The sequence below is a fragment of the Macrotis lagotis genome, chromosome X, assembly GCF_037893015.1.
Source record: "Macrotis lagotis isolate mMagLag1 chromosome X, bilby.v1.9.chrom.fasta, whole genome shotgun sequence".
NCBI lineage: Eukaryota > Metazoa > Chordata > Mammalia > Peramelemorphia > Peramelidae > Macrotis > Macrotis lagotis.
Window position 1 is genome coordinate 598,546,183 of NC_133666.1, and position 25,014 is coordinate 598,571,196.

General features: G+C 35.4%; 1 protein-coding gene across 1 annotated transcript in view; it reads right to left on the reverse strand.

Annotated features, from left to right (window-relative positions):
- The window catches only part of KCNQ3 (potassium voltage-gated channel subfamily Q member 3), a 457,133-nt gene that overhangs the window by 71,611 nt on the left and 360,508 nt on the right, over window positions 1-25,014 (reverse strand). Inside the window, 4 exon segments of the mRNA XM_074202412.1 lie at window positions 1,488-1,582; window positions 4,814-4,909; window positions 11,017-11,127; window positions 14,969-15,124. Of these exon segments, the coding sequence (XP_074058513.1) occupies window positions 1,488-1,582; window positions 4,814-4,909; window positions 11,017-11,127; window positions 14,969-15,124 (458 nt within the window).

A 25,014-nucleotide genomic window follows, 5' to 3' on the forward strand; every position in this document is an offset into this window, starting at 1 on the left:
AAAAATTTAGGTGTCAGCTCTCATAAGTTGGTAAGAGCTGTCTCCTGCAGGAAACTTAAAATATTCTTGAACGTTGATATCAGGTATTTCTTTGTGACAGCAAATGAGATCAGATTTGACTATTAAAATTGTTATTTAACTCCTGTCAGCTAGGATCAATATAGCAGTTCTTTTAGATATCCATCTAAATGTATATTATAGTCTGGATCATAGGCTTTTACTCACTTATTTTATCCTGTGTGGATGATAAGGCCAAAAATCTTTAAAGTGATTGTGGATCTTATTTAGGAGACTCTGTAAAGTTTCAGATTTTGCTGCAATTAGGGCAATGTTACTCACAAATAAGAACTTTTAAAGGACCACATCATCTACTTGGAACCCTTCTTGCATTGTTACTGGCTCATCAGACCATTAGTCTTATACATATGCCAAGAATAAACTATGAAATTGGCCTAGAAAATAATAGGAGGGAGAAAGGAGCCTGGATTATATTTCAGATATTGTATGGTGCTTTCAATAACCACAAACGTCTCTCTGAAACATGTCATATTTTTAATCACTTTTTAACATTTTGTATAAATGCTATATTAAAGTACTATAGAGCAGGGGAAGCTATGTGGCACAGTGGATAGAGCACCTGCCCTGGAGTTAGCAGGACATGAGTTCAAATCCGACTTCAGACACTTAATAATTACCTAGCTGTGTGAACCTTGGGCAAGTCACTTAACCTCATTGATGAGAGAGAGAGAGAGAGAGAGAGAGAGAGAGAATGAGAGAATGGATTAGATATAGTTGAAGCATGTGAAATGTTGTCACACCTGGTGAGAGGTAATTAGGTTTTTGGGGGCCAAAAGTAGTAAGGTATCATCCGAATGAGTAAAATAGGCTGGATGGAAGGAATATGGTTATGAAAGAAAAACATAGGGGCGTCTAGGTGGCGCAGTGAATAGAGCACTGGCCTCGGAGTCAGGAGTACCTGGGTTCAAATCTGACCTCAGCCACTTAATAATTACCTAGCCCTGTGGCCTTGGGCAAGCCACTTAACCCCATTGCCTTGAAAAATCTAAAAAAAAAACATAGGAGAGGTGAGGTAGAGTCTGAGCAGGTAATAAATATCCAGAGTAGTCAAGTCAAGTCCTGTTTACCTTAGTTTTCTCATCTGTAAGAATAGGTATAGTAATAATATCTCCCTCAAAATGTCCTTATTTTGATGTCAAAATATCATAATATTTATAAAGCACTTTGCAAAACTTTAAACCCTATATGATTTTGTTGCTATTGTTACAGAATGGCAATTGTCACTTTTCTCCACCTTGAGGTGGTATCATTCAGTCACAGCTTTTCCTAAACTCACTCAGAGATCAATATATATACTTAATGAAGGGCCAAAAGGAAGTTAGTTAAACCATGAATCAAAACTAAATCCATATGCATCAGAAATATGTGTCATACCCTGTAAATTCAAGGGGGAAATAAATGCCACTTGCCTGAAATATGGAAAAGAAACGATGGATTCATAAAATCTCCAGGTAGCTACGAGATCAATCCTGTTGGGATTAGTCGCATAATACCTCCAAGCAGCCTGAGCAAGAGAATGGGGAAAGGGGGAAACACAATGAGTTTTTGAAGTGGGATGAGTTAATATTTGTAAAGATTTTGACATAGTTTCTGGCATGTAATAGGTATTCTATGGTTGCTTATTCCCTTCTCTTCTCCCTTCCCACAAGTGACCATCTAGCCTCCCCTTGAAGACATCTAATGAGAAGGAAGTTACTCCTTCAAAGGCAGGTCATTACACTTTTGGGTGACTTTTGAACTTTATTGTGTATCTATCTATCTATCTATCTATATCTATATCTATATCTATCTCTCTCTCTCTGTATATGTATATATATATATGTATATATATATATATATATATATGTATATATCTTGTGTGTCCATATGTTATCTCCCACATCAGAATATGATGTCCTCCAGGAGGGCAAGAGTCAGCTTATCTACCTTTCTTTGTAACTCCAGTGTTTGGTATACAGCACCTGCTCCTTAACTTACTCCTTAACAAGTGTTTGTTAGTTTGACTTCTTATAATAAACTGAAACATAAATGTGCACAAGTGAAACTTCTATCCAGAGTTTTTGAACTTGCTCTCTAGAACAAAGCAGAACAAGCTCAATGTTTCTTCCCTGTGTTGCTATTTGCTCATTTCAGTCATGTCTTATTTTTTGTGACCCTATTTTTGAGGGGTTTTCTTGGCAAAGATATTATGGTTTGCTATTTCCTTCTCCAGCTCATTTTACAGATGAGAAATTGAGGCAAACAGGGTTAAGTGATTTGCCTAGGGTGACACAGGTTGTACATATCTGAGGCCAGATTTTAACTCAGAAAGATGAGTCTTCTTGATTTCAAATCCAGTAATCTGGTCACCTAGTAGCCTTTTAAAGTATTAGAAGGTAGTTCTCATTTTACCTCTAGTATCCTCTTTTACACATACTAAGCATCATCTGTAGTTCCTCTCCTTAATCTTTATATAACAGCATGTCCTCTCAATATGGTGTAGCAGAAATAATACCAAAATTGAAGTCATGTGATCCAGTTTTAAACTCCATAACCTGCATAACCTTAGACAAGGCATAACCTTTTGTCCCTCAGTTTCTTCATTTGTAAACTGATGGTTCTGGACACAATGAACTCTAAGGGTCATTCCAGTTCTTAAACTATGATTCTGTGATCTTTTTCATCAATGTGGTGAATTCTCATTGTGGAGATTTCTTTTATCACTGCATAAGGATTCTTGTGGCTCACTCATTGGCTTAGAAAACTACATATTAATATCATCTAGGTTTTATTGTATTTTTGTTTATTTCCAAATTATATTTTAATCTATCTCAGATGTATTGTGGGAAGTTGAGGCTTGCAGAGTTTGACATCTTTTCTTTGGAGACAATAAACAATGAAATTCCTTTTCTAAAGTCTCAGCACTAGCATCACAGGTATTCATAACTCCAAGTCACAATCCTCATGTACAATATGTCACCCCACTTGCCACTTAACTAGGTCATATAACTTCAAACTAGTCTGCCACCCCTCAGGTCCTCAGTTTTTCCACCTGTACAGAATTAGATGACCTCTGAGACCACTTCAAGTTTAAGCATTCTGTACTTGTTAAAAGTTTAATAACGAACACTTCTTAATTCATTACTTAGAAGTTTGTGATTCTTAAATAAAGCTTAACCCAGCCTAGAGATGATTAGAGTCCTAAAACGAGTTCAAAGAAAGGGGGAGGTGAGGCAATGTTTTAACTGGGAGAGAAAAAATAAACAAGTTCCACTTTCTGTTTTCTCCTGCCCCAAACTGGACAGAAATGCTTTCCAAAGAGTTTATGCCCTTCTTCCCCCTATAATGACTTTCAAAGGAAGGAGCTCCCTCTGGTGGAATGTAAGGAAGTCTTCACATTGGGGTTTGGGAAAAGCCACATTCTTTGTTCAATGGTCAAGATGTTAAGACTTTTATATGTCTGCAACATTTTCCAACACTCCACAGGCTCATGTAAATTTAATATGGGAAGAAGGTGAGAATTCTACTCATGAGAAAATGGTTTTAATTATATTTGGAAAATGCTTCTTCAATATTAAACTAGATTTCTCACATAAAATGGAGTTAAGTAAGCCCAGGTCAAAGGAATTAAGTTGGGGAATGAACTATGGTAGATGGATTCTATAGTTGACTTAATTTGTCCTTTTCATTTCTAAATGTCAGATTATCAGTTGTGGACAGACTTTTCTAACCTTAAGTCTATTCTGTTTGCCAAATGGAACATCTTTTTTAGATAACTACTCATTTCACTTCTAGCTCACACTCTGGCTACCTGGTCTTCCTGCTGATATTTTCCTTCCCTTACAACTTCTCTTTCCTCCCTTTCTTTCCCCTATCTCCAATTCCCAGATCTCTTTTAGAATGTTAGCTTTTGGACAGAACTTAGACTACCTCGTGTTCTTGTTTTTGTATTCCAGCATATGGCGCAGGACCTGGTCTATAATAAATAATTGATGTTCTCTATTTATCTGTCAGTCTGTCTACTGTCTGTCTATTTACCATTTATCTATCAATCTATCTATCTATCATCTATCATCTATCTACTCATACACACATTGATGCATATAGTCACTTTTTTCCACAATTAGGAAAAAATGTAATAAACTCAAAGGTAGGAAAGTAGTAGCTATTGCCAAATGTCCTAAAGAGATCACTAACATTTTTCTACTCTGTTGGCCAGGGAATGTAGAAGATCAGCATAAGTTCAGGTCTCTGGGGTACTATTCCTCAAAGTAGTACTGAAACTGTGTTTGTAGAGCTGCTTCGGTTGAAAATAAGAGTGTCAGAGAGTCCTGTGAAACTCTTTATGGAAGAACATGAAAGCTTTGGGGAATCTCCTTCCCTTTATATCTTTCCCCTCCAGAATCATGCTGTGATCTCTTATGTTGAACATCCTGGGGAAAGTCTTGTATATTGAATTAAGTAACAGCTGTGTGAGACTATCAAAGAGCATGGCAATTTAAAATTTCTGTTCCACTTTGTTAAGGACAACTGAATTTTTGATGGCCTGTTCCAAGTTCTTCTCTATTCCTTTAGATGTGTTTGTGACAGGGGTCAATGGAACCCTGGAAGCCAGCCACCAGCACTAACACATGGACACATACATACACACATACGCATACATACATACATACATACATAGAATAGCATTGATAGTATTATATCTTTCAAAACTTTAGCTTATATCTTTACAGTTAGAAAATCAGGGAAAACAAACCTGTATGAGCTCAGCTGCTGGTTTCCTCCTTTTCTCAAAATGTTTCTGTCGATGTTGTTCCTGTACCTTGAGAGCCAACCCTGAGCCAAGAATTCCCTGAATAAAGGGAACATTGACAAAAACAATCAGAACAGAGGCCTGGGTACTCCAAAATTATTCTGCTTTTCTTTACTCTTTTATTCCCAGCAATGAGCCCCAGTTTCAGGCACATAGTAGGAGCTTAATAAATGCATATAAATTGATTTATATACATAAAGTTATAATAATAGCATTTATTTACAAATATTATTTTATTCTCACAGCAACCTTGAACTGGGAGGTTGTAATTATTATTCCCCCTAAGGAAGCAAATGCTGACAGAGGTTAAGTGACTTGTCCCAGGCTTCCTAGTTGGTAGTTGTCTAATGCAAGATTTGACTTCCTAACTTCAGGTACATAGATCTATTAGTCATTAATGTCAATATTAGTGTCCTAGACAATATAAAGTTATGCTTTAGAATCTTTAAAATGCTATAGCAATGTGAACATTCATAGGTTTAGAGGATCACAGAAATGCTGATCATCTAGTAAATCCTTTCATTTTTACAGATGAAGAAACTAAAGTACCCAGAAGTGTGAGGTTTACTCGTCCAAATATTAAATGGTAGACTTGGATTTAAACTCAGTTCTTTTGGTTCTAAATACAGTCAGTGGTCCTTTTTTTTTTTTTCATTTTCAATTTAGCTCCCTAGGACAATCTAAAGAGTGAACAAGATGGACTAGAAGGAGCAAAAGAAATCATGGACTTGTTCTTCACCTAAGTGTGCATGACTATCATTTGACATAGGTGCCTTTTGACATTTAATCATCAGAGGAAGAAACAGATTCTTGTCTATGCAATGGCTTTTGGTATGTCTATTTAGGAAGATGGTAGGCCTGGGAGGAAAAAAAGGAATCCCTTCTGGTTCCATTTTCTTTCATCTCTTCATCATCTGGGATGATCCTGGTCTTCATGGAATTACCTTTATGGTCAACTAAAGATACTCATTATTTTCAGATTTGCCCTCTCCTCCTCATCACCCCTTTGCTTATCCTTTCTTTCATAAACATACTGAGTGGGATATTCCCTCTTAAGAGGTAAGATTCCTAGTGAAGTCCTCTCAGGGTTAAAAATCATTAAAACAAAGTCAGACTATTGCTTAGACTATTCTTTTTTTATTTTTGGTTGTTTTGTTTTTTTAGTTTTTGCAAGGCAATGGGGTTAAGTGGCTTGCCCAAGGCCACACAGCTAGGTCTGAGGTTGGATTTGAACTGAGATACCCCTGACTCCAGGGCCAGTGCTCTATCCACTGTGCCACCTAGCTGCCCCCCTTAGACTATTCTTAGAAGAAAAGAGGGAGAGTGGTCTTACATTCTCAGTCAGTCCCTCCCGATTCTGTTATGGAGGGAAATAGTGGACTATTTCCAGAGAAGAGACCTTGCAGTCTTAGTTAGCCACCTCTCTGACGACAGACTGGGAGAACAGTAGACTGCCTTCTCTTGTTTGATAAGTACTAAACTAAGAAGATGGTAGATTTTCTTAGAAGACTTTGCATTCTCATACATTAATTCATTTAGATAGACAACAAAAGGTCATTAGAAATCTTCTGATATCCTCAGAATATGGTCAATCCTCACCATCTGGATGGTGAGGTAATATTCTATTCTTTTCTTTGTTACCAGGTAGATTTTTCACATAAGATTGTAACTCTGAAAACCTTAACCAATCAGGTTGGAAGAGAGGGGGCTAGGGAGGGGGCAAATTGGCTAGGCCATATGATCTTGCTTGACTGTCACCTTGGGGCAGCTCCTTGATCTTCACCACCTTTGTGAGACTTGGAGTGTGCCCTTTTCTCGAGAAAAGCCAAAATAAACTTTCTTTTTTTTTTTGTTTAGAGGAATCTCTATATTTTTTTAAGTAGATTTTTATTCCACACAATACCTACTGTGGGACTCCTTGGTGTGCAGTTCCAACTTTCCTAACTAGATGCAAAAAAGGAAAAACAGACATGAAACAGTATCTTTAGGGAATTGGGTGCCTGTAGGACAGTGGAGTAAAGCATCAGAAAACCTGAGTTCAAATTCTAGATCTATTACTTAATGTTTTCTGGGGAAAGTATATTCTCCTTTATAAGCCTCTTTTTTTTTTTCTGCAAAATGAGACCTCTAGTCTAACTACATATCTTATGATTTGATTGCTACTTAATTTCCCCATTTTCTTTCTTCATTTCCCACATCTGATCCTTTGTTCATTCTTTCCTCCCCCCGCCCCCACACACACATTATACCTAGAATCTTACTACTGGTAACATTTCTTTCTGTTGAAATTCTTTCTTTCCTTCAAGATTCAGACTAAATGCTACTTTCTCCACAAAATCTTTTCTGATCTCCCAGCTAAAAGTAATCTTCTCTTCCTTGAGTGTCTTGTTAAATTTCTGAATCTTACTTTGCTTTTTTTCACAGTTTAATTTGTGAAGAAAAAAGAAGCATAGCAGGATAGCAGTAAGTTGTAAAGGGGCAAATATTGTTTGTTTTTCAATTGTGGATTCTCCAACGTGACAGCCTCCTGATAAAATGTATTTTTTTTAAAGAAAGTAACCATTTAGAAAAAGAAACCAGAAATCACAAAGAGCTAGCATGGCTTCATTAAGAAAAGGTCATTCTGGGACAGCTAGGTGGTGCAGTGGATAGAGCACCAGCCCTGAAGTCAGGAGAATCTCAGTTCAAATTTGACCTCAGACACTTAACCTCACTGCCTTGCCAAAAAAGAAGAAGAGAAATGTTTATCTTCAACAAATATTAAATCTATTCTTTTTATAAAGTTCTAAAGTGGTAGATCAGAGGAATGCTATAGTTATAATTTGCCTAGATTTTTAGCAAAGCATGTCACAATATCTTATGATTTGCTTGGAAAACAGAGAGAGAGAGAGATGGACAAGACATAATTAAGATAATTGTATACTTTCAGAATAGTTGAATGGTCAGACAAAAAGCAGTCCTTTAAGCCTTGATAAAAACTTAGAAAGGATTTCCAATGGAGTAACCCAGGGATCTATGTTCAATGTTGGGCCATTTAATTTAACAATGACTTAGCATAAAGGCCACACTCATCAAATTGTAGATGGCACAAACCTAAAAGGGATATCTAGCACAATAGATTCAAAAAGATCTTGGCAAGCTAGAATATTTGGCAGTCTAATAATTTAATTTGGATAAATATAAAGTACAAGATGGACAGAGTACATAACTAGATAGTAGTTCAATCAAAAAGATACAGAAATTTTAGTGGATCACAAGCTTCAAATGAATCAATATTGCAATGAATTTGAAGAAAGTCAGTGGGTTCTTTGGTTAGATGGAGAAAGGCAGAGTAATCAAAAATAAGGAGGCAATAAATCCTTTTATGTCTTGTCCCAGTCCACACCTGGGGTAATGCATTCAGTTATGGGTGCCCTATTTTATTTTAGAAAGGACAAAAGAGGACAGTGCGGGAGCAGAAACCCCTATATTAATGTAATATTTGGATTGGACGTATATTAATGCAATAGTGTGTGCTTGAGGAATGCTTGTTTATAGATTGATCAAATAATTGACTTGTTGGTTGAAGTAACAAGGGATTTTTAATGCAGAGAAGAGAAGACTTAGGGAAGATGTGGTAACTGTATACAAATAAGTGATGAGCTGTCATTGGAGGCATCTGATTGTCATAGTTGGTGTAAGTGTTGGTTCTTGAGTCAGGAAGACAAGTTCAAAAACAGTCTAAGAAACTGTGAGGTCATCTAAGTCTCCTTGCTTTATGTCTTTGGGCAAGTAATTTAACCTCTTTGTGTCTCAGTTTCTTTGTCTATAAAATGGGAATAATTATAGAACCTACTTCCCGGGGGTCCCAGGGATCAAATGAGATAGCACAAGTGCTATGCAAACCTTAAAACAGTTACTGTTATTTTAAGGAAGAAAGTGTAGTCTTGTCATATTTAGTCCCTGATAGAACTAAGATCAATGGGGAGAAATTTGTAAAGAGGCAAATTGAGACTTGATATAAAGAAAAACATTCAAACAATTTGAGTGGTCCAAAGCTTTCTGAGTAGGGAATGGATTCAACCATACTACACACACACACACACACACACACACACACACACACACACATATATATCTTAAATCAAAGACTGAATGACCTCTTGTAAGTCATGTTATAGATAGATTTTCTTCCAGGAATAAGATGGACTTGATAATTGCTGAGATCTCTTGCAGATCAGAAATTTTATAATTTTATAATTTTTGTCAACTACTTATGTTCCTCTCTCAAGTCCTGCTGAAAGTTCTTTGAATAACAGGTTAATGTACTATGTATTCTTTAATATGATTTGGCACTGACCCAGAGATATTCTAGTCCAACCCCCTCCTTTTCCAGAAGAAGAAACCAAGACATGGGGATGTTTAGAATTCAATCCACCCCAAGGAGTATTAGCACCAGAACCAGAGCTATTACCCAGGTCCTTTGACTATAAGTCTTTTCCTTCCATCACACTTTGTATTCTTATTGCTTACTACAGAGCCTTGCACATAGAAACACTTAATAAAATTCATGTAATTGAACATAAAACTTCTGGTTTTATGTGTCTTGCCTCTCCAAGGTAATAATGGACTTGAAAGTAGTGAATACACTTCAAGCTTTTGAGTTCCCCATTATAACAAACCCAGGGGAAGTTCTCTATTTATATCTGTGGGCAATTTAACCTCTTTGTGCCTCAGTTTCATTATCTGTAAAATGGAAATAATAATAGTACCCACTTCCCCGGGTTGCTGTGAGGATAAAATGGGATAACATGAGTGCTAGATAAACCTAATAAAGACTTCTCAAATTGAACTGAATTAAACATACATGAAACCTTTCTTAAGGAATTTTACTATTTCCCTGAATGTTGTTTGAAGATAGTTTTACTATAGAGTATATATAAAGCAAATAAAATTTGAGTTCTAGTCTTCATTAGACCTAAAGTCATAGAATTTTCCAGGTAGACAAGAAACTGTGAGGTCATCTAATCCAGCCCTCTCATTTTAAGTAAGAATGAGCTAAAACAAAAACAAACAAAAAACCAGCAAGTTTGAAACCAAGGGTCCTTGGCTCCTTTTTACTTATGTGACTCCAGACAAATTACTTAATATTTCTGGTTTTAGTTTCCTTGTCTATATAATTTCAGACTTTTTTAAATAGTAGATATTTGAGATGACTTTCAGATCAGAAACTGTAAAAGATTCTTAGACCAGAGAAAGGAGGTGACTTCTGCAATATGGCAGATTAAAGAAAGGCAGCAGAAGATAATGTCAGTAGGGAAGATGCAGAGGAAAAGATAAAGGCTAGAATATACTCTTTGAGAATCTAGGATCAATACATAATACAATACAATGTCATGGAAGGACTTGAGCAAAGTGTATTGTTTTGTCAATCATTTATACCTTGGAGTGAATGAATTTATTAGATCCTTATTTAACAAACTTTCCAATGACCCTGCACCACTTATCTCCCAGATGAGGAAATAGCCATCAGAAGGCCAGAATTTAAATTCTAGATCAGCTGTTAATTAGTTATGTATCACTGACCAAATCAAATCATTTGATTTCTTTGGTCCTTAATTTACTAATATGTTGTGTGTGTGTGTGTATGTTGACTATTAGATGGTCCTTTCAAGTTTTACAAATCAGAACTCAAAATCATGCCCCATACTGGCTGCCATCATCAAGATGTGATACAGCCTCTTCCCCTCTATTTCCCAATAAAGGACCTTCCTAAGATGTGGCACTCAGAACTCCACATAATCCTGTAGATATGATCTGAGGAAAGCAGAAGACAGGGGATCATCACCTCTTTAGTACTGGAAGCAATTGATTTACACTCTGCAAGGCCATCTCCTTAATCTCCTGGGTCTCTCATTGAATATTTTCAGTTAATACGCCAGCAAAGTGGGGCAAAATAGCAAAGGTACTGGTTTTAGTACAATAGGTGTCCCTAATTAGTTGTGTGACATTGGGTAGATGGCTTAACCTCTCTAAACTTTGATTTTCTCACCTATAAAATAAATCCTGAACTATGGACTTTGCAGGGTTACTATGAACATCCAATAAGACTATCTTTATAAAAAAAAGTTCTATAATCAGGACCTCGCAATTATAATGATACTTACAGCTGGAAGAGCAAAAAATGAGACTCCAATTAAGGAAAAGGTGGCTGCAATCAGACGGCCTTCCCAGGTTTTAGGGGTCTTGTCTCCATAACCAATGGTTGCCAGGGTAATCTGTACAAAGAATAATTCTGTCATGTATAGGGATGGTAAGCTTGGGGTAAAAGTTCTAAACTTTATCTTCTCAGTAGATGTAAGTGCTGCCCTTCTAGACACTAAAGACCGTTTAAATAGATATTAGACAGATGATCTGGTAGACACCAGAATAAAAGGTTTTTAAATAAAGATGTGCATATATATTATATATATGAAGCTAATATATGTTAATTAAGTTAAAATTAATGTATGTATTAAACATTAAATATATAAATTTATTTATCTATTAAAAAAAGAAGAAATGTATGGCATAAAGCTTAGATCTCAGAAGCCATTCTTATTTGAAAATGACTATACTCAGACAGCTAGGTGGTGCAGTGGATAGAGCACTGGCCTTGGAGTCAGGAGGACCTGAGTTCAAAGGTGAACTTAGACACTTAATAATTGCCTAGCTGTGGCCTTGGGTAAGCCACTTAACCCCATTGCCTTGAAAAAAAAGGAAAAAAGAAAAAAAAAAGAAAATGTTCCATTTCTGTTCAATTTCATTGAAGTATTTAATAAAAAGTATTGAAGTATTTAATAAAAATATATGTTTCACACAAATGCATACAAAACCATAGGTATCTGTGTATATATCTATATGATATATTAAATTATGTTCATATGTAGGAATGCACATGCATTCATATATGTTTGTGTGTGTGCATGTATCTAGATCAAAATCTCCATTTTTAGGATTTTGGTCAGATTGAAACAGGACTGATAAAGAGAATTTCTATACATATAGTTCCAATACACTGATGAAAATCACAGGTCTATGCCACCACCATCACTAGGAAAAAATATAAGTGCCCTCATATAATAAATATAGCACTATATATGATTTATATTATAGAGAGAAAAATATTATAAATTAATACATTTAATATGCACTTCTATAGGTGTATACAATTCTTTAGTGTCTTATAACTAGGGAACAAAGAGATTGATACAAGATAAATGCTTATGTACATTTTTGTACATGTATATGGAACAGTATGGTCTATTTCAGTGATTCTCAATTTTAGGGGGTCAGGACTCCTTTATACCCTTAAAAATTATATCCCAAAGAGCTTCTGATAATATAGGTCATATCTATCAAAATTTACCATATTAGAAATTTTTATTGCTGATTATCTTGAAAAGAGTTTTGACTTTCTGAACCTAAGCAATGGGTCTTGGGGACCACCATCGGCTTTTAGACCCTGCTTTTGAGAAACACTGGTCTAGCTAAATATTGTAGTTGAATTCAAGGTGATCAGGGTTCAAATTCAAGCCATAAAAAAACCAAATTTATCTGAGCCTGAGTTTTGTCTAAAATGGTTTCACAGTTCTATATTTTGAGTAAGATGCTTTGTAAGCCTTAGAATGTTATGTAGATGTGAAATATTATCATCTTCATGCTTTTTTGTCATCAGTAGTGTGTGTGTGCATATATATATATATATATATATATATATATATATATATATATATATATATATATATATAAAACACAGAGTATTTAAAGTACCAAAATGGAAATAACTGCTCTGCCAAGTAATGAGCTGTCCATCATTGGGAGACTGGGAATCAGTTTTTAAATGGAAGGTATGAGACCATTTGTCAGTGTTATTGTAGAAGAGATTCCTGTTCAGATAAGATTGGAAAAGATGGCCTTTGATGGTATTTTGTGATTATAACTCTATTATGGTTCAACCTTGAAATTATCAACTATAGGGGGTGGTTAGGTGGTGCAGTGGATAAAGCACTGGCCCTGGAGTCAGGAGTACCTAGATTCAAATCCGGTCTCAGACACTTAATAATTACCTAGCTGTGTGGCCTTGGGCAAGCCACTTAACCCCATTTGCCTTGCAAAAACCTTAAAAAAAAGAAATTATCAACTATATATTTAATACTATTGCTAGGAAAGAATGCATTCCAAGTTCCAAATTAATAATTTATAGTTTTATATGTATGTATGTATGGATACATATACTATATATTATATATTATACACAGTAGAACTTTTGGAACACAATGAAGTCTTGATTTTTTTCTCCTCCCTATAGTTTATGGTCCTGCCACACTTGCTGCACCTCAAGAATATTCTATATTTTCCCATTTTCATATCTTTGCTCAAAGTGTTCGCTCCAACTTAAGTGCTGTTTTCCCTATTCTTTGCTATATTATCCTAAAGATCTGGCAAAGATGGCAACATTTAGGAAAAATTTATTTAGGTATATGTGCAAGCCATTTTGGGGGTCATGGGATACAAAGATAGAAAATGCCTTCAAGGAGTTTACAATCATTAGGTGGGGCTCCAAGATGCATATAATATGAGTAGCTAAGTGTAAGTTAAAGGGTGATAGGTGCAAAGGAATAATTCAGACTATGAACTTTAGAAAAAGAGAGGAGAGACATTATTTTCAACTGAGGGTTGATTGGAGTGGAGAGAGGGATCAGAGAAGGCTTCCCAGGGGAGGTGGTACCTGAGTTGACCCTTAAATGGGAAAAAAAGGCTTTAAAGAAGGAGAAATGAGGAATACATACATTCTAGGAGGATAATTTGTGAGATGCACAAGGACGGGATGGTAAGTTCAAAAAACACCCCATAGCTATGTTTATAACTTCTCTGAACCTGAGTTCCTCTGGCTATAAAGTGTAAGTAATCATTCTTGCACCACCTATTTATGATGAAAGGGCTATATAAATGTGAGTTTTAGAAATGTTATTTTTAATCCTATCTCTTTTATTCATGACACACTATTTACAAGTTCAACAGCTCATCAATCTTCAAATGGTCTCTGAATATACTCCAACAAGACTATGTGATCTTGTAGCAAAGGCTCTGAGTTCAAATCCTATGACTGATGCTTACTGCCTGTAAGTCACAATCCCCCTGAAATTGTTTTCTTATCTGTAAAAAGATAGGATTGAACTAAACAAACTCTGAATACCTTCCAGCTTCAAATCTGTGTTCTCATGATATTTGGCAAGAGTTTTCCTCTATCTGGGTCCACATTTCTTGCTCTGTAAAATGATGTAATTTGCCTATTTAATTTTTAGGCCCCCACAAACCCTATTATTATTGTTCAGTCCCTTTGATCATGTTGACATTTTTTGTGACTCCATGTGTATTTTTTTGGCAAAGATATAGATTTACCATTTCCTTCTTCAATTCATTTTACAAAGAAGGAGACTGATATAAACAGAGTTAAGTGACTTGTCCAAGATCACAAAGCTAGTAGGTGTCTGAGGCTGTATTTGAACTCAGATCTTCCTATCTCCACTTTGGGTACTGTGCCACATTTCTTTTAGTTCTGTTACTCTGCCAATCTCTGATAACTATAATAAAAGCTCACATTAACACGAGACTTTGAGATTTATAAATCCCTCTGCTTACAACTCCCTGGTAGAGGATGCAGCATGTTATTATTCTTATCTTACAGATGAGGAAAAGGAGATTATTAGAGTAGTGAGTGATGTGATTTACCCAGGATCACACAGCTAAATGAAACACAGACCTCAGCTCTTTTGACCCCTTGTCTACCATGCTTTCCATTAAACCACAATTTCCTACCAACACATGTTGATGATCACAGAGGGAGTCAGATGGATAAGTTACTGTAACACTCTCTCATAACTGGAAAAACAACACAACACAAGCCTTATTGATGATAGTGTCAGTAGAAACATTTTTTTCCTGTTAAGGATGGTGCATTTAAAGTTTAAGGTCAGGGATGATTTTAGTTGCATCAAGGAAAACTCATCTCCTATGTTTCCTTTCCTCATCTGCCCCATGGCTAATCTCAGAGAATCCAGATGGACTGTGACTGACCAGGCCCCACCAGAGGGCATCAGCATAGGTCTCAAATTCTTCTTTCATCTCCACTCCTTGAGCATCAACCTCAGGCACATCTTTCTCCACCAGGTAGACAAGAAATGAGGAAAGGATCAGTGTCAGAAACCCAATGTACCAGGCAGTGATGAGTTCCTGGAAAAGAAACAATTGAAGAAAAGCATAAATTGATCCCTTTGGGCTTCTATAAACAATAAATGTGCTGTATTAAGGGAGGGAATGGAGACTAGAAAGAATGAGGCTGGAAAGATCTGACTTTATAATTCCTCAACCCTGCTTTTAGACGTAAAAAAAACCAGAACCCAATACAAGGATGAGTTATATTTCTAATGCAGAACCAAATCAAAGGGTTTGGGTTTAATGCCTACCTCTACCATTTACTAGCTGGATGATTTTGGACAACTCATTTCACTCATCTGATGTTCAAAATCTTCATCTATAAAATAAAAATGATGATATTTCCTCAACTATCTTATTAGGGAACTATTTTTAGTCATCTTTGGCAATACTACAATTATCAATTAATTCCTTGATCATTTCTTTTTTCTTTAAGGATGGGGAATATAATAATTCACGCCCTCTCTGATTTGGCTCCAGGAAGAATAATGGATCTCAAGAAAAAAGGATCCAACAATTCAGAGCATCTCAGTTAACAGGTTGTTTTCTGGTTTTAACAAAGTAGGCCTTCCTTGATTCAAACCAGATGACCTAAATCCTCTAAATTACAGGAGCAGAGGTACGTTTCACTAGCCTTAGGATCTGAACTGGAGTTTGGGTATAGAAATGTGACGCTGCCTCCAACTAAAGAGGGCTGACATAAATTATAACAAGAAGGAAATGTCCATACTACCTATCTGATCCTTTAGTAGTGGAAAAGATGAAAAGACTATGGCTTTAATAATTATAGCATATAGTTATTTGAATTATTTTAGGTTTTAATAAATAAATCACAGCTGTTTAATAAATGGATGAATAAATAAATATTTGTCAGTGAGCTGACCAAACTCATAGGTCTATTAATAAGAATCAATTGAAATAAGGTAGGTAAAAGAGTGTATATGTACATACAAACATAAAAATATAGATATAATACATATGCACATATGCATTTGTACACACATAGCTATGTAATGCACACCCATGAGATTAGATAAAAAAGTATATACACATATGTCTTTGCACATATTTATTTATATGTACATTTAGTGTTTATACATACTTTTAATATGTATACATACACCTGAAATAAGATAGATATATGGTATATATATTTGTAAATATACATACATATCAAATGAGATAAGGTAGGTAAAACAGTATATACATAGAAAGATATATATATATAGATGTACAGATATAATATGGATATTCAGATATACAATATATGTGAATACCCATGAAATAAAGTATGTCTAAATTTATAATATCATATAATTAAAGACTGATGTCCATGTGTATACTTTTAACTATTCTATTTGTATAAAATCACATATATATTTATGTTAATGTTATTGGAATGATAGTTTACATATACTGAACACATTAAGATTCAGAAAACACTTTATATATTTTTAAAACCTTTTATAACCTAGTTCCGTCCTACCTTTCAAGTCTTCTTATTTACTTCATTCCCCCTTGAACAGTGTTTTAAGAACATTTGATTCCTTGCTGTTCCTCAAGCATATGGCATGCATCCAACTCTAAGGTTTGTTCTCCTCAACTCCATACCTCCTGACTACTTTCAAGTCTCAGCTCAAGTCCTACAATATGCAAGAAGCCTTTCCTAATCTGCTTTAATACTAGTGACTTTTATTTGAAACTGCTTCCCCAACTGATGCTATATATATATATATATATATATATCTTTTTTGTCCATAATACAATTGTTTTCCTCCATTCTTTTATTCTTTATAGAATATTTTTATTATTTATTCATCCACGTGCACTTGTATATTTTTAAGTTACAAAATTTCCTTCCACTCTCCCTTCCCATCCCCCTCTCCTCGGTGGTGAACAGTCAGGTTAACATTGTACATACATATTTTTGATAAATATGTTTACAGGTTAGTCATTTTTGGTATGAGAAATTAGGATTAAGGCAAAGAGATACATAAGACATAATTTTTAAAGTGTTCATCAGATTCAGAAAGGTTGGCTTTTCTTTTTTGTTTGTTCTGATCTGTTTTTCTTCCTCTGGATGGGGATAACATTATCCATAGCCAGTCTAATATAGTTGCCTAACTCTCTGAACTGTTGAGAGGAGCTATTTCCATCAAGGTTGTTCATCTCATAATGTTGTTGATGTGTACGTTATTCTCTTGGTTCTGTTCCCTCTTCTCAACATTAGATCTGTAAGTCATTCCATGTCTCTCTAGAGTCTGACCATTTATGGTTTCTTATAGAACAATAATATTCCATAGGATTCATGTACCATAATTTGTTTAGCCATTCCCCAATTGATAGGCATCCTCAAAATTTCCAATTCTTTGCCACTACAAAAAGAGATGCTATGAATATTTTGGAATATGTAGGATTTGTACCATTTTTTACAATTTCTTCTGCATATAGTCCTAGAATTAAAATTGCTGGGTCAAAGGGAACAAACATTTTTATTGCTCTTTTGGCATAGTTCCATATTGCTCTCTAGAATAGTTAGATCCTATCATAACTCCAGCAACAATGCATCGATGTCTCAATTCTCCCACACCCCCTCCAACATTGATCATCTTCCCTTTTTCTCACCTGGACTAATCTAATAGATGTGAGATGATACATTGTTGTTTTAATTTGCATTTCTCTAATCAATAGTGACTTGGAGCATTTTTTCATGTGATTATATAGACCTTTAGTTTATTCTTTTGAAAACTGTTTGTTCATATCCTTTGACCATTTATCAACTGGGAAATGACTTGTGACTTTATAAATTTGATGCAATTCTTTATATATTTTAGAAATGAGACCTTTATCAGAACTCCTGGTTGTGAAGATTGTTTCCCAGCTTTCTGCTTTTCTTGTAATTTTGGCAGCATTGATTATATTAGTGAAAAAATCTTTTTAATTTAATATAGTCAAAATCATTAATTTTGCAGTTTATAATGTACTCTAATTCTTGTTTGCTTATAAATGTAACACTTTCCCATAGATCAGATAGTGTATTTTGGGGTCTATTAATTTATCTATGGGAGCAGCTAGGTGTTGCAGTAGATAGAGCACCGGCCCTGGAGTCAGGAGTACCTGAGTTCAAATCCAGCCTCAGACACTTAATAATTACCTAGCTGTGTGGCCTTGGGCAAGCCACTTAACCCCATTGCCTTGCCAAAAAAAGAAAAAAACCTAAAAAAAATTTATCTATAGTATCGCTCTTTATGTCAAAATCCTGTACCCATTTTGGCCTTATTTTGGTAAAGGGTATGAGATGTGGATCTGTGCCCAGTTTTTGCCATACTTTTTTCCAGTTTTCCCAACAATTCTGTCAAATAGTGAGTTCTTATCCCAGAGGCTAATGTCTTTGGGTCTGTCAAACAGCAGATTGCTGTAGTCATTTCCTACAGTTTCTTTTGAACCTGTCCTAATCCACTGATCCATTACTCTACTTCTTAATTGGTACAGGTGGTTTTGATGACTGCTATTTTATAGTACAGTTTTAGATCTGATAGAGTTAGGCCACCTTCCTTTACATTTTTTCCATCAGTTCCCTTGCTATTCTTGACCTTTTGCTGTTCCAGATGAATTTTGTTACTATTTTTTTCTAGTTTGGTAAAATAGTTATTTGGTAGTTTGATTGGTATGGCACTGAATAAGCAATTTAATTTAACAGAATTGCCATTTTTATTATATTAGCTCAATCTAACCATGAGCAACCAACATTTTTCCAGTTATTAAGATCTGACTTTATTGGGTGAGAAGTGTGTTATAATTGTGTTCAGTTTCTAGGTTTGTCTTGGGAGGTAGATTCTCCAGTATTTAATATTGTCTATACTATTTTAAATGAAGTTTCTCTTTCTATCTCTTGCCCTTGGGCTTTGTTATTCTTATAAAGAAATGCTGATATCAGTTTATTGTATATCCTGCTACTTTGTTGAATTTGTTAATTGTTTCAAGGAGTTTTTTGGACTATTTTCTCGGATTTTCTAAGTACCATAATGTCATCTGCAAAGAGTGAAAACTTTGCTTCCTCATTGCCAATTCTGATTCCCTCAATGTCTTTTTCTTCTCTTATTGCTACAGCTAGCATTTCTAATAATATATTGAATAGTAATGGTGATAAGGGCATCCTTTTTTCACCCCTAATTTTATTGGAAATGCTCCAAGTTTATTCCCCTTATTTTCTGATACTTTAGATAGATACTATTTATTATTTTAAGGAAAACTCCATTTATTCCTAAACTTTCCAGTATTTTTAATAAATGCATGTTATATTTTATCAAAGGCTTTTTCAGCATCTATTGAAATAATCATATGATTTCTACATATGGCAGACTAACCCTGGGTAGGCTAGAACCCATAAGATCAATTGTTAAATTTTCAGTTTGAGTATTTATATCTTGAAACTTGATAAGAAATTAAAAACTAGGGCTTACTTTCTTACTTTGTTGATTGTCTAGACTTAAGAAAGTAAAGGAGAAAATGTTGATTATTCACAGTAGACTTAAAAATATGTCCGAGATACCTTCCCCCTAGTACTACTACCATACCTCTACTCCCTGAGGACCAGTTGTTAAATATTTACTAGTATTCCAATGATCAAAGCATACATTCAAATATTTGCCACTTTGGTAGAATTTATGGAAAAATCAGTCTTCTGGCTTAGTGTGGTATTCCACTTGAGGCAAGACTGATCTATGCATATCATTAAGCAAATCCTAGGTGGGGAAAGAACAATCTTAACAGGATGGGGAAAAGTGATGCTTTAAGCAAGGGGGAAAATGAAATCTAAAGATGTAAGAATGAAAGAGAACCTCAGGAAATCCAGAGATCAGGAAGCAAACTGCAGGGAAATCAGGGAATTAACAATTTGTCTGATCCAATTTATTAAACCCAAAGTTTTGGTCCTTGAGGGCAGCTATTGGTGTCCTCTGTCCTCCTCCAGTGCTTGTCAGGGTCAGAACACAGTCTGTCTCCTAGTGAGAACATGAAACAATGGACAACCAACGAAGAGGATGCTAGAGCCGACACAATTCTGACTACTGCAATATGCTCTGGGTCCATAGTTTTTTATTCCTTTTATAACATATATAAAGAAGAAAAAGGGTAGGACTGGACTGCACTGAACTATCCTGCTTTTTCTTTCTAGATAATATTACTGCAAATGAAGATTTTTGTAAGAACAGGTCAGACTACTAATGTAAATGAATGTATTTTGCTTGTTAGTCTTTGTCTCTGTCTCTGTCTCTCCCCCACCCCGTGTGTGTGTGTGCATGTGTGTGTGTGTGTGTGTGTGTGTGTGTGTGTGTGTGTGTGTGTAGACAGATAGATGGATAGATAGATAGAGAGAGAGACAGACAGACAGATAGATTGGTAGATAGGCAGATAGGTAGATCGATAAATAGATACAGGTATACTCTATATTTATTATATACAGTTCTGTGTCCTGCTATTGGCAAAAGGGGCTTTTTTCCCCCTTGAATTCCAGTCAAATTCTGCAGCTATGTCTGCCTTTATCTGGGTCAGTATTCATCTGAGAGTTTCTAAAAGCTAAAGTTACACTAGACTCCCTAGGGAGTAAGCCCCAGTCTGTCTCCCTTGGCAATGTAAAAAAAAAAATAATAAATTCTTTGGATATCTTATTTTAGCTTAACTATACATTTATACATTTATCCCTTCCACATCATGGAGATTAATGGTGTGGTGTCTCTGCAATCTGGAAAATTTATATAAAATTTTTTGGCTCTCCCTTCATACCAGAGAATAAGTCTGAACTATTATGGTATTGAAATATATTAAAACATATAAAATATGTTGATTTTATACATGTATTTTATGCATATGTGAGTTTCTAAACTATTTCTATGTCATCTGATGACTTTTATGTGTTGTTTGAAGCTTCTACAAATTTTTTGCAAAAGGAGGGCACTGAAATTTGGAAGAATTGTGTGTCTTCCAAATGCGCCCCCCTCATTATAGAGCTCTCTTGCTTCTCTTTGTCTCTGCCTATCTGCTGTCTTTCTCTCTCTGTCCCTGTGTGTGTATCTCTGTACCTGACTTTCTCTTTCCATCTCTCTCTATAAGTTTGTATACACATGCATAGAAATATGTTTATATGCACACATGCATGTATAAATAATTAACATATATAAATTCAGCTGTCATATCATACTGTTAACTTATATTGAGTCTAAAGTTGGTTAAACCAATCAGATTTATTTCAGAAAAAATACTACCTAATTATAACTCCTCTTATCTTTCTGATGTTGGTATTTTGAACCTGCATAAGGTTTTTCTATTTATCCCCATTGAATTTCATCTTATTTCATGTCTTTCAAGACTGTTGTTAGTGAACACTTCTAAAGGTCTATTATGAGGCATTCACTATGCTAAGCCTTGAGGATACAAAAAAAAATCAAAAGGCCATAGGGAGTTTATAATATAATAGATTATCATTATTTATTCTTCCAAATTTTGTGACAACTTCGAATTTGACAAGCATATTTGAGAGTGCCCCATAGAAGAATTTGTAGGGTACATTGACGTCCTTTAGGGCAGCTAAGGTCACAATCCGAGCATCTTAGAGTTGGAAGGCTTCTCTGAGGTCTTCTATTGCAACTCATATCAGAAGGGAATTTCTATGAGAAGCCCTCTAATGATAAAGATGATGAGGCAGTCTTTTCTTTTTTTCCTACATGAAGCAGTTGGTTTTTGATTACTAGGACTCCATTTCCAATTGTCCAATTCTATGCACCTACTAATAATTCAGTAGTGGGAAAGAATCAGACACCCCCTAAAGTGAGCAATTTCTTCTCAGACCCAACAGAACAGAGCTCTGTGTTTGCTTACAACATATACTTTTGAAATTAGTAACAGCTCTGTAAATACACTCTTGTTCTGTAAGAGTGCTAGGTTTTCAAAGTGTGTTTCTATCATTGGGAAAGGGTCCCTGTGGTGAGATTTCTTTCACTCTAGAATTTTGCCTGATGGGATGAGTTAAAGCTAGGGATTTCAGAAATGCATCTTGTTGGAAATTAGCTTCAGTAGTAGTTTTCTTTTTGAACACAATGGGGTTGATTTGCTAATCAATAGTTTGTCTTGAGAGGCAGTGTGAAAGCTGACATGCACCTCAGCAAGTCCTCCCATCTCTGACATCTTTTGAAAACATAAATAGCTGATGGGAAATTACTGTCCACAGTTCAATATTTTCACTTTTACATTGCTACAAAAAGGAGCCATTTAAACATATCTGTTTCAGAATGTCAGCAGTCTAGGAGAATTTTCAGGCATTAGTGGTTTAATGCTTTAGAGCTTATAATAGCTCCCTTAGTGGTTAGCACAGTGTCTGCCACATAGTAGGCACTTAATAAATGTTCACTGGTTGATGGATATTGCTTATCAGGTAAATTCCAAAAGCCTTAGACTGAGATTTAAGGACTTCCATGATCCGTTTCCTGCCTTAAATGTCCTCTCTATTGCTTTTTATCATGAATCTATTTAAAAAAAAAAGATTCATTTTTGTTTAAAATAAATTCTCCCACAATAACCTTAGTCCTCATTAATTTACTCCCTTCTCAGCTGTCTACAAATATTCTCTACTACACATTTGAGTCTTTCATTTTCTATTCTTATTATATTAATTGATTTTTTCCATGTATTTCTGTCTTGTCTCTTTTCTTCAATATGTAAACTAGGTTGCTATTGTTCAGATGCTTTTACTCATGTCCAATTCTTTGTGATCCCTTTTGGGGTTTTCATGGCAAAGATATTGAAGTGGTTTGCCATTCCCTTCTCCAAACTGAGTTAAGTGATTTGCCCAAGGTCACATAGCTAGTAAGTGTCTGAGGTCAAATTTGAATTTGGAAAGATGAATTCTTCTGATTCTGATTCTGATTATGACTCTACTCACTGGCATCCAATTGTCCACTGAAATTACATGACCAACATTTAGCAGAGTGATTTGTATAGGAAAGTACTGATTAATTAACTCATATTTTTTCTTTTTCCCCCAAATAAATACTTATTGATCCTTCTTTGAAGTCTTAGTCTAGAATAATATATTCTTATTTCTAAATAGATTAAGGGTAGCTAGATGACACAGTGGATAGAGCACTGACCCTGGAGTCAGGAGAACCTGAGTTCAAATCTGACCCCACTGCCTTGCAAAAGCAAAATTAAATAAATAAAGGATAGGATTGACAGAAAAAAAAACACATGATCTCAATAGAAGATAATTTTAGGTGAAGAAATTTATGAATCATAGTGTTAAAGATCAATAAAGGCAGAGTTGAGCAGTGCCTGGGTTGGGATTTGAATTCCAATCTTGCTTGAAATCCAGTATACTTTTCATAGTTGTTTGTCCTTCATTCTCAAAAAAGATCATGACATCAGCAAAGTGTGATTGGATGGTGGAAGAAAAGTTATTCTCCTATTGCTTAACCCTAGAAGGCTGAACCAGTAGCACTGGACAAAAATTAGATTAAGGTTTTTAAATTGATGGTTGTTGTACTGTTTTGTGTACTGTCTCGTCTGTCTCAGTTAATCACTGCCCTGTTCCCTTATCCAACCTTTTGCACATCAGTGCTGCCAGCAGGTGTGGAATAACACGATTCTAGGAGACCATGATCTATATTAAATTTTAGCAAGCAATAAAAAACTTTGTGTAAATACCTCAGACTGCTGGCCTGCCATCTAAGAAGTAGAAAGGATGGAAAAATGGAAGTTTAAATGGGAAAATAATTATTTTGGTTATGTTGAGTTTAAAGGGAGAATGGAACATGGGATTACAGAATTTAGTCCTGGAAAGCACTTAGTCAAAATCCATAATTTGACAAATGAAAGTCAGAGATATGAAAATTATGATTAACCATTCCTACAAGAATTTTGCTATTTCATGCTTTATTTTTCTTCCTTAAGGATATGATTTCTCTGTCATCACATTCAACTGAGATCAATGTATAACATGAAAACAATGTAAAGACTAACAGAATGCCTTTTGTGGGGTGGGGGAAGGGAAGCAAAAGTATGGGGGGAAAATTGTAAAGCTCAAAATAAATAAAACCTTTCTAAAAAAAGAATATGAGAGTTTAATTGATTGCTTCAGAGTCACATAGCTAACATACATCTGAGTCAGGATTCAAACTAAGAGCTTTGTGAATCCCAAGCCAATAGCAATCCATTCTACCATGAACATTCCTCTAATAGGTAGAAGGGAAAGTTAATTTTTAAGGCTAAGAGACTTGAATTTTTATTAGATGGGGAAAAGCCATTGGGGAGACAGAGACACAGAAAGACAGAAATAGAGACAGAGACAGAGCTACATAGGCAGAGAGAGAGAGAGAGAGAGAGAGAGAGACAGAGAGAGAGAGAGAGAGAGAGAGACAGAGAGACAGAGAGAGACAGAGACAGAGACAGAAACAGAGACAGAGAGAAACAGAACCAGAGAGAGAGAGCAAAGTCTTGGAAGAGATGGGAGTCATAGGAATCAAGGTTGACAGATTAGCTGCAACAAGAAGTAGGGGATCTCTTTTGTAATTAGGGGAAAAAAAAGGACTAGAGGTGACAAAACCAGCAACTGTCCTCTGTCTCTTCACTCCTTGGCTAAACTCCTTGAGAAAGCAATCTAAACTCCAAATGTCTAATTATGCTCTTTTCATGTGATTCTTGTATTCATCTTCAGTTTAATGACTGATTCTCGTATGTTTTCCTTCTAACTTCTAATCTCTGAATTGCTAGATCTAATGTGTGTTCTCAAACCTCATCTAACCCTTCATGGTCTCACATTTGGACTATTACAATAGCCTCAGGATTGTTTTCTCTGCTTCAGATCTCAGCCCAATTCAATATATTCTCTCCTTAGCTTCCGGGGAGATTTTCTTAGG